The sequence below is a fragment of the Chenopodium quinoa genome, unplaced genomic scaffold, assembly GCF_001683475.1.
Source record: "Chenopodium quinoa cultivar QQ74 unplaced genomic scaffold, ASM168347v1, whole genome shotgun sequence".
NCBI classification, from domain to species: domain Eukaryota; kingdom Viridiplantae; phylum Streptophyta; class Magnoliopsida; order Caryophyllales; family Amaranthaceae; genus Chenopodium; species Chenopodium quinoa.
In genome coordinates this window covers 335,279-350,962 of record NW_018744100.1, presented here as the reverse complement: position 1 = coordinate 350,962, position 15,684 = coordinate 335,279, and the positions used below count along the sequence as shown (strand labels likewise).

Sequence of the window (15,684 nt, the reverse complement as noted above, 5' to 3'; positions counted from 1 at the left end):
TTAGTATTTTTAATTATTACTTACATTGTATTAATTTCGGATACTCCACGATTATATGTTTATGTTTTATTTACTAAATGTTTTTTTACATGCAGATTTAACACATCATACGACACAAATAAAATTTCGTAGCAATACAAAACCCATCAAGCGAATTTTGTGTTAGTTTTATCAATTTTCGAGTAATTTTTAAAATCTTATGTTTAAATTTATATTTGTAATTATGAGTCACATTGTATCTATTTAGGATACTTAACGATTATTTGTTTGTGTAATGGCATACGATTAGATGTTGTATACCTAATATATGAATGGCTTTGGTTATTTTTGGAGATGATGAAAAAATTCCAATGCATAAATTTGATTTTATATCGCAACAATTTTTTATTTATTGGTTAATATCTTGATTTATTTTATATAAATGTAAAAATTTAAATTATATCAATTTCAGTTTGGCTAACATTTCACGGTTCAATTTATTCATTGATGTAGTAGGTTGGTTGTGGACGAGGTTGGTGATTCTATCGAAATAAAAGATATGGTAAAACAATGAAGAATGATTTAAAATTTAAATTATTAAAAATTTATCATTTCACATTAAAGATTTTATATAACGGAAAAAATATCATATTTACAATTTATTTATATTTAATAAATTCATTATAAATTATAGTAAAAAAAAATAAATATTAAACTTTTGTAATTTTGTATTAACGGATGAATTTATTGCAAACGAAGGAAGTGACCAGAAAAAAAAAAAAACCCAAAAAACATAAACAAAAAAAAGAAGATGACATGCAGCCGCTTTTATTTGGAGGCAACTCTTATTCCTCTTCGCACCCCATTCTCTCTCTCTCTCTCCTTCTTCACGAGAATTGTTTCTTAATACTTTCTCTATACAATTCCATAATTTCTCTATTTTTATTTTTATTTATTTATTAAAAAAAAAACAAAAAAAACCCCAAGATTAATTTATCAATTTATTCGTATAATTTTTATTATTATGATTATTCAATCCATGGAGAATCCATTTTTATGACCTTTCTTTCTCAAATTTTTCTGGGATTAATTTATTTCTAATTTTTTTTTTTTTGGTTGTGGGTGGGTTGTGTAAAGATTTGATTTTTATGTCATTATCTATTGTTATTAACATTTTTATTAATTTTTATTTATATAATATGATTAGATCCCTGTTCAGAAAAGGAAATTAATAAATGTTGGTTTGGTGAGGTGACCTGCTACCTAGCTGTTGATTGTAAGCTTTGTTATTATGGATTCTTCAGCTTTTGATGGTAAGTTTTCTAATTCTTTCTACTTTCAATAAATTTTATTCAACTTTTGTATTTTTTTTTACCTTTGTTTTTAGATTATAATGCTGTGTTCTTTTAATCGTGGTGATTAATTTGATGATGGGGTTTTAGAGTAATGTTTTTATACGATTTTTAATTGATCTATGTAGTTTTGGTTTATAGTTTCCTGGTGAATCTAGCTGGTGAGTTTTCTGGGTTTATTTTGTTGGGTAATTCTTTGTTTTTATTAATATGACTGTTTTTACTGAAATTTTTTTCAACCCTTTTCCCCAAATAAAAAACCCCACAAAAGAATAAAGCAAAAAAAAAAAATTTTTTTTTTTTTTTTTTTTTTTCTATCATACATGATGTTGCTGTAAGCTGCATTTTAATTGCCTTTTGGGTTATGTTTGTATGTTGATAAAGATGGTGAATCATTCTGGCATCCAGGATGTTCATGGCCCTACTTAAAATTAGTCTGCAAGTTGTTACATGGTTATGTAACTGCCTAACCATTGGTATCTTGAGGTCAACGAGGTTAGGCCTGGTTGCTAGATTGATTGACCTTTTCTGTACTATATTGTCATGCCATCTTGTTTGGATGTTCTTTTGCTTTTTCTTAGGTTGTACTAATTTGCAGCTGGTACAGCTATGGCGTCGTCTGATGTTAATTCGATGTTGTGTTACTAGTCTAGTTTTAACTGACTCCAATAAGGGTTTAAGGAATTTCATGGATTAATCAACAGAAAGTCCTCATGACTATTCTAATTGTAGTTGGTTAATTGTCACTATGAATGGTCAATCTTCCTATATATAGATGACTAGTCTTTGATTGGAAAGTTATTTGTCAATATGTAAAGGTTCTTTGTTATTGCTGCTTCAAGTGTGACATTACTTTTGCTGTATGTTATTTGCTTAATATGCTAATCCTAAATTATGATTATTCTGCCTTGTTTGACATGTCTTTGATTTAGGGGCTGTGCTTGATCCAGTGAAATGCAGTAAGTTGAGTATGGAGGAGAGAAGAGAAATAGTGTATGAATTAGCAAAGTGGTCGAATGGTGCTGCTGAAATGCTGCAATCTTGGAGTCGTCAAGACATTTTACAAATATTGTGCTCTGAGATGGGGAAGGAGAGAAAGTATACTGGTTTGACTAAGTTGAAAATCGTAGAGCACCTCCTAAAAGTAGTTTCTGAAAAGAATTTAGTAATTCACGACAGTGGTGTTCATGGACAACAGTCTTCACCTCCAATCGTCAATAAGGGTTTAAAGAAGCCAAGGAAGCCTGATAATCCTTCTCATCTTCTTGTCTCTTCTACCAATATCTCAACATGCAACAGTGACAGTGATTTAGGTACTGCTAAGTACTGCAAAAATTCTGCTTGCAAGGCTAGACTGAGCAAGGAGGACAAATTTTGCAAAAGGTGCACGTGCTGTATCTGTCACAAATATGATGATAACAAGGATCCTAGCTTATGGCTGACGTGTAGCTCAGAGCCTCCTTTTCCAGGAGATTCATGTAACATGTCATGTCATCTAGAATGCGCTATCAAACATGACAGGTCCGGCATTGCAAGAAATGGGCTTGTTTCTCAATTAGATGGGAGTTTTTACTGCATTTCTTGTGGGAAGATGAATGATTTGATGAGGTAAATGCTTACTATCTGTTTTGTCTTCACCATTTCTTTATAAAGGTTCTCATCTTCATACATTGTAGTATAGTTGAGACTGTAAAATCTACTATATACCCAGGCTTGCTTTCATTGTTATCTGCTCCTCTTTAGGAAAATTAATTATACATTTAAGTGATTTGCTATCGTATATGATGAATTTGATAGCCAGGCCGAGGCATGCTTTTACTGTCTGATGGAGAAGTCCTGCTTTCAGACATTTGATATAAATTATTATTCAGTTGACCTTGCTGAAGGAATTATGAGACTTCTGCAAAATTTTTGCCCATACCATACAATACTGTTACACTCAGCCCTTCTAACTTAAAAGGAGAGGGTGGGGGGTGGGGGGTATCGGAATTGTTGTTCAGATGTATTAATTGGTCTTAGCCTTGCCCCTTAACCGTGGACATGCTTCATTTTCGTAATTGCCAAATCACATCTTACTGTGATCAGTTGGACTTGAAAGATTCAATTTTCCCGTTTCAGCATTTACTTGAAGGGTTTTGAAAGCCTTAATTGAATAGGTTCTATTGGGTCTGAGAAAGCTGATGGTCCATCTTCCCACACAGTATCCTGCCTGTCCAAAACACCAAAACATGGTTTTGCTTGATTATAAAGGGACCATTTTTTTGAACCTCACTTAAAACAAAAGTGCAATCGAATGAAACTAATGCAGTTGTTAATCAAATTTGTTAAACAAAAGAAGGGAAAGTGTGAAACTAATGCAGTTGTCAATCAAATTTGTTTGTTTGTATTTTCTGTAGTATATTAAATGATTCTTGCATTACCTTTCCAAGATGTCATGTTGTTGCCACTGCTACTCAAAGTACTGAAAATAGATTGCGTTAGATCTACAAGAGTGCCGGGGTGTTGAGAGGTTACATTGGGTAAGGCCGTGAAGCTTTTCATAGTTAGGCTTAGTGCTCTCAGGTTATGGCCATCTCTGGGCTGTTGATCATGGAAGGTCACAGAGTATTTTGTGGTGGATGATTTGAGCATGGTAGGTTGAGATAGATCTAATATGCTGTCCTCAACTTTATTTGTTTCTGACTTCCACCACTTTTGTATATCATGTAATTCCAAATAATAACTATGTTCCATCTGGTCTACCCCGCTTACGGTGTATAAAGGAATTGGGCCAACTTTACCTTCTTATTAGATTACTTACCCAATATTCATTGTTTGACCACTATATATATCATGGTATTTGGAATTTTTCATGGATGATACTTGATCTTTAGTTTTAAATGCTGACTCAATGGACTTTTTTGTTATTTCCCTGATGCTATAGATGTCAATTCACTTCTGCTAATTTATGCCTTTATTTGGACGATAAAGGGGTATTTGTGAACATGAGCAACCAGGAGAAAGAATGCTTTAGAAGGAAGTCAAAGTAGGCTGCTGGAAAGACACAGGCTAGGCGAAAAAGTAAATACTACCTGTTGGTGGAGTCGTGGAGGTTCATTGAAAGAATGTAGGTTATGACTTGTGGCGAGGTGGTGTTTGATGGCTATAGTAAATTTGTTTTTGCATTATTCATTAAAAATAAAAGCTGGTGAAATAATAAGGAACAAGAAAGTTATGCTTTGAAGGCACCACTTAATCCAGTTGAGCAATTAATCCATGAGTTTTCTAGAGGATGTTGTGGAAGGAATTAGCTTTCACTCCTGTTAGTTCTGTAGCACCACCCACAAAGGTAAGGTTAAATTGAGATGTTTGGTGAATTGTCGAGGAGTTAAGTAAACAGCAAGCTGTGTTGTTGGCAATAACTATTCAATTTATGGCTTGAGTTTTAGTTTTAAGCTCCATTTTCATATATTTATTTTTCTTACTTTTTATAAGAAGACATACTAATATATTAACAACAGATAAAAGATTGAGCAACATATGTGACTCTTGTGCCGAAATGATGCACTCCTTCTAGGCTGCTACAGATATTGAACTTTGCTGTAGTAGGTTGCCTTGCTACTATTAGTGGTTAACTCAAATTTGATAAGGTTGGATGCATCTTTGCTGGCTTCTCTAGGATGAATTCTCTATCCATCATTTTGCTAGGTGATCTCATGAAGTGACAAGTCTTGCTTGTATGCCTGTAGTTCTGATGAATTCAGATCTTTTTGATTCTCCTGTGAGTTCTTGTGGACTGTAATTTTTTGTATGGCTGCCTCGTGTTTTAATTTGGAAATTAAGATCTTAGGATCTCATGATTGGACTAAAAACTAAAAGCACCATGCATTCGTCCGATATATTCTTGATAATTTTTGCAAATTTGCAATAGATTGGCATTTAGTTATGGGATAAATGTTGTAAACTTCTATGTGTTCACCATTTGTTATCAGGTGAATAGTATTCCTTGCAATTTTGCCTTAACATGGTAAGAAATCGGCTTTATTGTTGCTGCATGGTAGCCTTTTTTGGGCTGATAGTTGATCACATTTAAATGATTGCTTAACCGCTGAAAAGGGATCAATTTTGTCATAATCATCCTGAAGGACTTTTATGTCATTGACTTTTTGACAGCAATAAATTTTCATTTAGAATGTATTGGTTTCAATTTTTATTGTTATTTGCTTGTCATTGCTATTTTCTCAACAACTGAACAATAGTCTGTAAAAGTTGAGTTGTCTAATTGTTATTGTTATATCAGCTGTTGGAGAAAACAATTAGTAATTGCAAAGGACACTAGACGAGTTGACATATTATGTTATCGTATCTCCCTGAGCCAGAAGTTGCTGGCTGGAACAAAGAAATACTTTAAGTCTTCTGATATCATTGATGATGCCATAAAACTACTTGAAGCAGAAGTAGGTGCCTTAACTGGTGTTCCTGTTAAGATGGGTAGAGGCATTGTTAACCGACTATCATCAGGTCAAGAAGTTCAGAGACTCTGTGCTTCTGCTGTGGAGCTGTTTGATTCAATGTATCATCAAACACCATTGCACCTAGGTAATCCAATATGATATATAATTTTTATTTTTATTTTTATTTTATTTATTTATTTATTTTTTGTTTTTTGTTTTTGGAAGAATATTCCAATATGTTACTCTGTTATGGTTTTGATGAGTGGTGATGTGAATTCCTAAGCTTATCTGCGGTTGAATTCTGATGACTAAATAATAGATTTCATAATAGGCAATGACGTCTTTCTTCTATTGGCAGTTTCAAGAAAAATAGCTTCTTGTATGATCAGAGTTGAAGCTGTTAATGCGACATCTGTCACTGTGATCTTGGGTCCTGATAGTTTATCTGAGAAGAATGTGGGTTACACATTGTGGCATCGGAAGGCTAATGACAGGAAAGGACCAGAACAGCCGACTTGTACATTGTTTCCTCCACAAACAAGGTTCATAGTCTCAGGTCTTTCCCCAGCGACAGAATATGTTTTTAGGGCTATCTGCTTTGATAACACCAGAGAGTTAAGCTCATCAGAAGTACGACTAACTACTAGTATTTCTACCAATGAGGTTGCCAAGTGTTCAACAATGGAAAGAATTCAGAGCCCAGCAACCAACTGCAGCACTCTTTCTAATCCGTCTTCCGTGGAAGATGAAACAAACAATATTGCACCCTGCAGTAATTTGAACGAGAACAAAACCGAGAACTATTTTAATTGCAGTAATGATCAAAATCGTTGTTCTGCATCAGATGAGGATAATGCAACGGGGAAATTTGACTCTTCTGATCAATATGATGGCGTGAAAGTTGATATTAAACACTCACCTGATGGTCAAGTGGGTGAAGCCATGAGCATTGACATTGGATCAAATGGTCCTGAGAAGACCAATACACCTTGTGTGAGGCCAGAAACTAGCTTGCCGATAACTCCTTGTAGGCAAGAAAGCTCGAAAGAAGGCAGTGGGAAAAAGTGCCCCCTGAAATCCCATAACAAGGATCAAGATGGTAGGCTGAATAAGGAAGAGGCAAATGAAAGACGTTCATCCAAGAAAAGGAAGGTGGAGCGAGAAAAGGAGGAATGTGTTGGAGACGACTCTTCTGAGAGTAATTTAGAGTACTACATTAAAATGATATGTTGGCTCGAATGTGAGGGCCATATTGACAAAAGCTTCAGGCAGAAATTTTTAACATGGTACAGCATTAGGGCTACTTCACAGGAAATTAGAATTGTTAAGGCTTTTGTCGATACCCTCAATGATGACCCTGCCTCCCTCGCAGAGCAGCTTCAAGATACGTTTGAGGAAATCATCTCGAGCAAGAAGTTGCCTGTTGTTCCCCCGGGATTCTGCTTGAAGCTTTGGCATTGATCTGCACCGTGCAAATAGGTAACTCGGGATGAAGGGTCCTAATTTTAGGGTTACCCATTATTTTTGACCTTGAGCCCAAATGGAAAGTCTCAGGTCATACTAATTCTTTTGGACCTCTAGGGAGCATGCTAGCATGCTGCATCCCCTGTACCTTCATTATTATTGTTATTATTAACAGCCATTCTTCCATTGATAAATTATTTAACAACATTTGTCTCATTTATAAAATTATCATCATTTCTGATTCCATTATGTGAATTTCCCTTTATAGAAAATTGTACAGTTTGTGATGATTCTGTATAGTTCTGTACTTACAAAAGTCAACCGACCCAGAACTCTTAATATTCTTGATTTTCAGAGGCTTTTACGTACCTTGCTTCCTATTTCTTTCTCTTCAAATCCCCGTTATCTCTCCAATAGAGAACCTGAGAGCTGCAATGCATGTATTGAGCACCCAGGCGCGCTAGTGTAGTAGTGTTGGTCCGTTTATAGTCCCACCTCCACTGCATGCACGATGTCGGGGTTCTTATCTTTTTACACGCCGGTGTGTGTCATGTCATACGCGTGAGATAGATCATGAAGGCATGAGTTGAATTCTCGCACTGCACGCTTCACCGAGGGGATTATCCTCAGCGCTCCTTTGTGCTTGCAATAATTATCAATATTTTCATTTTCATGAGGCGTAAAAACTAAAAAGTTCGTTTGCACCAGTTGGTAAGTAGTAAATCAAGTGATTATCAAGTTGAAAAGTAAGCACTAGTCTGTAGTAAAGTCATGAAAGCTACACAATCTTGGGCATATAATGTGTTCGATAAGTTCTTCCTTTCAAAGTCATTGGAAAACGGCTTAATTGTGAGGGCTCTTTGAAATATTTCATGACCGAACTTTTTATTCCTCTGCAATGTACATGAATGTATATTAACCTTAATACCTTATCTCAATTATCATTTAAACAGACTTAATACTTCTATGTTAAGAGGTCACAAAAAAAGTCTAAATGAGATAGATTCAAATACACTCGTAGCTTAGATGTATAATTTCATATAAATTCAGATAAGTTAAAGACTATACCGTACCCTCAACATCGATGTATCAATAGATACTCTGTATGATGTATAATTGTATATAATCTGAAGTGATACCAAACTAAATACTCTATATAATACAAGTTACATTTCATGGTGAAAACAACATATTATTTCAAAGTCAAATACCTGCTCACAACATATTATCTACTTTATATACATAAAACAAGATATGTACCCATATCATAATATAATTCTTATCCATATATATTTATATAAAACAACAATCTCCTAGAATGAAAATCCACGAACAAGCACAGGAGAAAGACGATAAAACACTAAAGTAGTGAAAATGTTTATGTCCTATTGTAAAATAACAGACAAAAAACACTAAAATGTCAGCTTCCTGTCAAAAGCAATTTTGTCAGTCTTACCAAAATATTCATATTCAAACTTTCAAACCCATAATTTAATCCAAATTCACCTGCATTTTTTTGCACTGATTCCCTCACATAACATCTTTTCTTATTCTCTCTCCTAAATCATTCATTCTATGCCAAAAATTGGTGTCTGCATCACTGATACATTTTGTTTGGGGTTTTGCATTGTATGCATATTTGGTGCAACAATGTTCCAACTATTATTATTATTATTGCTAATATGACCATTATTGTTGTCATTGTTGCTATTACTTAAACCTTCGTACCCGTCATACCCATTAGTCGCGGGGCTAACACTGTCGTTGCCATTGGGTTGTTGCTGAACATACCCATAGTTTGTATACCCTAATGCAGCCTCATTGTTCTCTACTTGCCCGAGGGCGGGCCAATTGTTGTAATTTTGCGACGATGAGTCCAGCTTTAAGGGCATCCCTATAAAGTTGTGGTTGTAGGTGGTTGACGATTGGTGATGAGGGAGGGCCGGTATAAGTGGCAACTCTGGCTTGATGGCTTTGAGGGTTTTGATTTCTTCGTGATCAGGTAACGATTTTGATTTATTCGACAAACCGCCCACAGGAAGGTTGCTCGAAATTATGCTCTTCACGTCGTAACGGCTTATGTCGAAATTTGTCACCGCATTTAGGCCCCGGAATTTTATGGCTGCTATGTCATAGGCTTCAGCAGCCTCTTCTTGAGTACCTAGCAATGACAAATAACACAATCACGTAAAAACGTGTACTCCGTATCATGTATATACAAAAAAAAAATCGTAAATTAATTAGAGGGCGTATCATGTATGTACAAAAATATTCGCAAATTAATTAGTTTCGCGAGCTTACTGAAGGTTCCAAGGTACAAGTCCTTGTTTCCGGCTACCCTTCCGATCCTTGCTTGCCATCTTCCATGCTGATGATGCCTAGTACATACACGCATGTTACACGGGAGAAAATACGTACAAATAAATACACACAACAAATTGTTACATTAGTTAATTTAACCGTCTTGTCATACGTATCCAAATAATCCAATTATATATTCGTGTATGTGTACACGCTCTAATGCGTAACCATATTTATAATACTACGTTTTTTCCTAATTGATGTCACACTTTCTAGTAGACCGTCCAAAAACAGAGTTTAAATTCTAGATTGAGAAAAATTTGAACTTTCCCATGTTACGCATTTGATGACACCCTCAACAATATCTTATTATGTATATATAAAATTATACTTTTAAAAACATAAAGGTTATTATAGCTCTAATAAGTAGAACCAAATTTTAACAAAATGTAGCATATTATTTAGAAACGAACGAAGATGGAAGAATGATTGGCTAATAGCCTAATGCAGAGACAAACAAAAGATGCTAAAAAATAGTCATACCTTGTGACTCCTCTGTACATTGATGCTCCTCTTGAAAATCCACTACTTTTCCTGTAAATAAAATCACAATTGGTAAAAATGACAAATATAATATGAATTTCCTCATTAATCCTAAAACACAGAAAAATTTAAAATGGCTAAATTATCACCTTCTCAGTGAAGCCACAAATTCCTGCCTGCTCATATCCTTCATTTGATCCAGCTCTTTCTCATAGTCCGATATCTAATTGGTATAAAGTTACCAAGTATGAAAAGAAAAAGGTAATTTCTTATGTATTTCGCCTAATTTATAATGTCATATATAGTGGAAAAAGATGAAAAAAAAGATTAATGTTATAACATAGTACAATAATTAAAAAAAAATGTGCATACTGGAAAATTTGTGGTTGTAGTTGGACCCCAATATTTAAGGGCAGCTAAATCATATGCTCTTGCAGCTTTCTCTTCTTTATCATATCCACCTAATAAAATAGGATGATAAAATATCAGATAATGCAAAATCATAATTAAGTTGTTAAGATCATATATATTCAATTAAAATAACAGAGATTTCATAAAGATTTTGTGCAACTTCTTTTGCAGGAAGAACACGTAAAGATTGACTGATCCATGCAAAATAATAATAACAAATTACAAGATACACTTGAAAAATGATTGATGAATTATTTCTAAACTAAATAATTGAGATGATACAGATTTACATAACATGCCTTGACATGATCTCTTTTCTTCTAAAGAGAAAACATAAAATCTTTACGTTAACATTAAAACATGTAGAGACAATATGGAACGAAAATGCCAAGGAAACACTAGTAATAATCTGTAATCCAGAGTTTTTACAATAAACCCGAATATTAGAAGAAGAAAAAAAAGGAAAATGATTAGGGACGGAAAAAAATTAATTTCCACTATAGTACTTCGTAATTTAAATTTCCTTCAAGGTAAGTCAAGTTCATGACGTGTCATATTTTCTACTCGACATTATTCTCAATAAGGATGCATTAGGCTAACTTATACTCGAATTAGCAAGGAATAGAATTACTCCGTAGATATCAAGATGATATCTAGTCGATTACGTAATTAAAAGTAAATATTGCTATTAACATTATTACTGAATATAATTCAAGTTAATAACTAGTATGCATGCATTTTAAAAATTAGTCTAAAAAATGGCAAGAATTAATTAGAACAAATATAAAGTAGAGAAAAAAAAAACTCACCTAAGTACACTGTAACAGGAAGAAATGATGAAACATGTTCGCCCATATCAGCAATCATTCGGCACGTAACCCACGGCACCATAAATAGAGAAGCAACCAACAGAAATTAAATAAATATCAGGAATTAAATAAATAATTGAAAGATATTTAGTGATATTTGTTCACATTTAACACAATGGATCATGTATAGGATAGCTAGCCATTTAATTATTAGAGGTACCACAAAGAATAGCCTGAAAAAGGCAAAAAAAATGAAGGTTTTTATTTCCACAAATCTTTGATTTATTTATTGTATCAATCAAATAAATTTAGCATGTGTTCTATACTTTGTATATAGTCCATACTCCATATGATTGGTTTAAATACTTATAACCAAGTCATCCAATGGATAGCGAATGATTTTACATAAATTGTACTTTCATTATATTAACCTTTTTATGCCTTTTATTACTAACAATCTAACATACTAACATATGATCACAAATAATAATGGTAAAAGTTGTGCAGCCAAACTTTTACGGTTATTATGAAACGGAAAAAAAATAACCAATTAAGTTTATCTGAGCAAATTAAAGCCAATTTTCATATTCAATTGGGGTTGGGTTAAAAACGAACTAAAGTTATTTTGAGTGAAAATAGGGTTTGGATTCCAATGAATCGATTTTGCAAGACTACAAATTACCAGCCTCAAAATCACCTTTTAATTGCTATTATTTGGTACACACGTTCAAGATTCAATAGTAATTACTCATTATCTTACATATGATTTACCCCGTATATATTACTCATACTACATATAACTCGATTATACAGTGTAAGTTAAAGGATGAAGTTCTCATGTTCACATAAAATAGCTACACCATGAAGACAACCCACCGCTATAACTTGCTTTGCTTTGGCTCCGCTCGTTCCCACTATAAATGTTCCTTAATGATCAAGGGTGTGGTGGGTGTATTTCGTGAATGTATCCTTGAATCTTAAATTCTTAATGGCCTATTAAAGAAATTTGAATAACTAATTGGGACTTCTATAAGTGGAAAATGTTTGGTCAAAACACAAACAGGATATAAGCCTAAAAACAACGTGGTCAAAAAAGTACATGCAGAAAATACCCGCTTTATGCACACAATTTCCGACACATGAAACATAGATTCGGGCTTATTCACCACTTTCATGTTACTTACTTTTTTAAGTGGATTTGTAACAATTATTTATAAATTATAGTCACATACATATGGTTAGGAAATCATCGCGTTTCCTAATAATAATGTTGATAATTGAATGGTTTTATTGTAATATTCTTACTAAATTTGGGTGACAAAACGAAATCGAGAACGACTCAACTGTTACTATACAAGCAGTTTAGACTAAAACCGTACTTCATATACTGTAATATTTAACGATGAAGGTTGGGACAATGTGATAATATATTATTGAAAAGATACGGGAAGAATGAAATTACCTTGACGGCCTTTCCTGCTTTGGCCTTCTCTTCTGCAGCTATTATCCCACAAATGAGCTTCATATCTCCCTGTCCACCTATGCCTATAACAAAATATATAAAGATTATTCCAACTCTAATTTAGCTACATCTAATTTTAGTTATCACGTCACTAGTTCAAATAAACTACATCATCAACTGAGATGATATGCCGTGATTACAAGTACTACGTATTAATTAAATTCGAATAGAGAGAGCACAAGAATTAAGCCGACATGGCTAGGTGTTCACATAAGACACTTAAACGTTTTGGTCCAATAAAACAATTTTGTACACTTATTAAAATGTCGTACATATTAAAATTTAAGATAATGCACCCTCTACCAAAAAAATTACCCACTTAGGTAAATTGTAACACATAATTTTAGACTTTTAGTAGTAATAGTTACCGAGTTACACCACGGTAAATGGAAGTTCTTTGGCCAAACCCTTCAACAGTTTTCCTATTACTTGAACTTGTAGGAGGTGCAGCAGCAGCAACTACAGCAACTTGTTTATTGTTAATATTATTATTATTATTATTAACTAGGCTATGATCAACTTCTTGCACTTGTTGCTGTTGTTGTTGATATTCAGAACCATCAAACAAGTTATCTTTCGGCTCGTAACCGCCTCCGCCACCGCCACCGTTACTAGCAACTGTCACCGCTTCCGCAGTCGGAAACAACTCCACTTGCAACAACCCGCCACCCACGCCGAGGAAGGATAACTCGTGGTTATTATTATTCGTACGAGCACCACTTGCACCATCACCAACTAACACCCAAAAAAAAAGTTAGTATAAATTAAAAAATTGGATGCAGTAGTATAGTGTTACAGTAACACCACGTGATACCGGAACAAAGTTGTACCACGTTACAAGGTGTTACTGTAACACTAGAAAAAACAATACTTTTTTTTCATAGTCTCATTTTACTTGTCCCATTTAATGACACCGTAAAATGAGAATAGGCGAACTGAAATGAGAATAGGCGAACTGAGGGAGTAAAGTTGTTCCGAAACATGAGTATATACTAACCAGATTGAGGAGGTGGAATAAAAAGATGAGGGTGTTGTTGAAAAAGGGAAAGATGGTGTTGTTGTTGATGTTGTTGTTGTTGAGATTGAGGGTGATGAGATGAAGTAGAAGGAGGATGATAATATTGGTTGGAGAGAGAAAATGCAAGCCAACTATGATCTGGGGATGGTGTGCCAGAAGAATCCATTTTTTTTTTCTTGGGTTGATGTAAAAGTGTTTGTCTTCCCAAAATCTTAATTTTTTTCAAAGTAGTACAGCAAATTTTTATAAGCCCTTTTGTAGGTGATTTTTAATTGTTTGAAAATATAAAATTAAATAGTTTTATATATTTATTTGTTTGAATATATATTCTTGGAAAATGAAGGTTGAAAAGTTAGGAGAGAGAGAGAGAGAGGGAAAAGGGTGAGGTTGAAATAGAACACAGATATTGAGGCGGTGGACTGGGAAGAAGACTGAAAGTTGGTTTTGTAATGTAAATTGAGACTTTGCAATTGTATGCAATTAGCTCATGCTTCGAGATTATTTCTTCTGCCCTTGTTTATTGTATTCTTGCTTCTCATATATGTTTATCATTCATAGGCTAACTATACAACATATATTTGGGGTCCATTTTGTTTGAGTAATTTTTTAATAATAGTTAAGATCTGTTTGGTATCAAGAGTTTAGGCGTTATTCCGTTAGTTGTTTGTATGAACTGATTTGACTGACTGGTTGTATGAATCAGTTTAACTAATGGCTAATTACTTGTATTAGTAGTCATTTAAAACTTACTACTCTCACTTTTACAATAGCAAAATTTGATATAAGTAAATGTATTTAACTTAATAAAGCAAGTCATCATATTCAGTTATAATCTTCAAAGAAAATAAAGTTAAACATGGATTTGGTTCTTGAAAAATTCAATATTTTAGATTGTCTAATACCAATATAATTTCAATTCCTCCATGTTACAATACATGCATGCACTATTATTTTTCCACTATTATTAGTACATACTAACTTTGACTTCATTAAATGATATTATATTAATTGTTTTTAAGTTACTATATTACAAAGTATTATGTTGAAATATCAATTTTATTAAGAAACATTCTATGGAGTAATACACTCTGTTTAATTAAACTTATAAAGGGTCAAGAATCCTCAAGATATTTCGTTGGAAATTGTCACAATCAAATTAAGGCTTGTATTGTGAAACAAAGTACTTCATAACTAAGTCATTTAGAATTTATTTTTTAAGGAAATCATTTAGAATTATTTAAGTACACTACATGCACATCATCTACTCATTATTCATTAAATTAAACTTAATATATATTAATATATAATATTTGCTTTTTAAAAATTAGTTAATAGTTTCATATATAGACCATTCATGCATGGTTTGAATACACAAGTATACAACTATATATTCTAAACAGTTCAATTACGTGGCTCCTTACAATGTTAAAACTATACTTGAATGTAACCCTATGTTGCTCTTTGCACAACATCATACATGCATGATCTCACTTGTTCAACGATTGACCATATTAGAAATTGGGTGTGTATTCTCACTTAACTAACTAGATTTAATTAATAATTAATACGGAGTATATGGTAAGCAACTAAGCATCAATACAATAATATTATTACATTAGGCATGATAAAACTCATGCCTAACCTATTTTATTAAATAGCCAACGATAATTAATACTCAAATGAAGATTAAATATTGTTTTGATCACAAATGCGCCTTTAGCATGACATCAAAATATAGCAAATCTAATCCATTGTACAATTACCAAACTACTTCTATTATAAGTGAATTCTAATAGACTATTAACATTTCGTTTATACAATATTATGACGTGTTTATTAGCAGGTAACAAGT

The 15,684-nt window shown here is 33.3% G+C and overlaps 2 protein-coding genes across 3 annotated transcripts; one reads left to right on the top strand and one right to left on the bottom strand.

Moving 5' to 3' along the window:
* The first annotated feature begins 669 nt into the window (after positions 1-669).
* On the top strand, positions 670-7,474 carry LOC110692256 (VIN3-like protein 2). Of its 2 annotated transcripts, none has more exons than XM_021869252.1 (4): positions 670-1,292; positions 2,264-2,939; positions 5,611-5,909; positions 6,123-7,474. In XM_021869252.1, exons 1-4 carry the CDS (start codon positions 1,271-1,273, stop codon positions 7,223-7,225), a joined length of 2,100 nt encoding a protein of 699 aa, XP_021724944.1. In that variant the 5' UTR covers positions 670-1,270; the 3' UTR covers positions 7,226-7,474. The 2 variants fall into 2 exon arrangements, with proteins under 2 accessions (XP_021724944.1, XP_021724945.1); XM_021869253.1 differs by lacking the exon at positions 670-1,292 and adding an exon at positions 1,312-1,492.
* Positions 7,475-8,512: 1,038 nt separating this feature from the next.
* LOC110692255 (AP2-like ethylene-responsive transcription factor AIL5) lies at positions 8,513-14,629 on the bottom strand. Its single transcript, XM_021869251.1, has 9 exons — positions 13,812-14,629; positions 13,183-13,549; positions 12,755-12,837; positions 11,293-11,301; positions 10,445-10,533; positions 10,222-10,295; positions 10,073-10,123; positions 9,530-9,606; positions 8,513-9,389 (listed from the first exon to the last, which is right to left on the bottom strand). The coding sequence occupies exons 1-9, from the start codon at positions 13,996-13,998 to the stop codon at positions 8,797-8,799; spliced, it is 1,530 nt and encodes a 509-aa protein (XP_021724943.1). The 5' UTR covers positions 13,999-14,629; the 3' UTR covers positions 8,513-8,796.
* Positions 14,630-15,684: the final 1,055 nt, after the last annotated feature.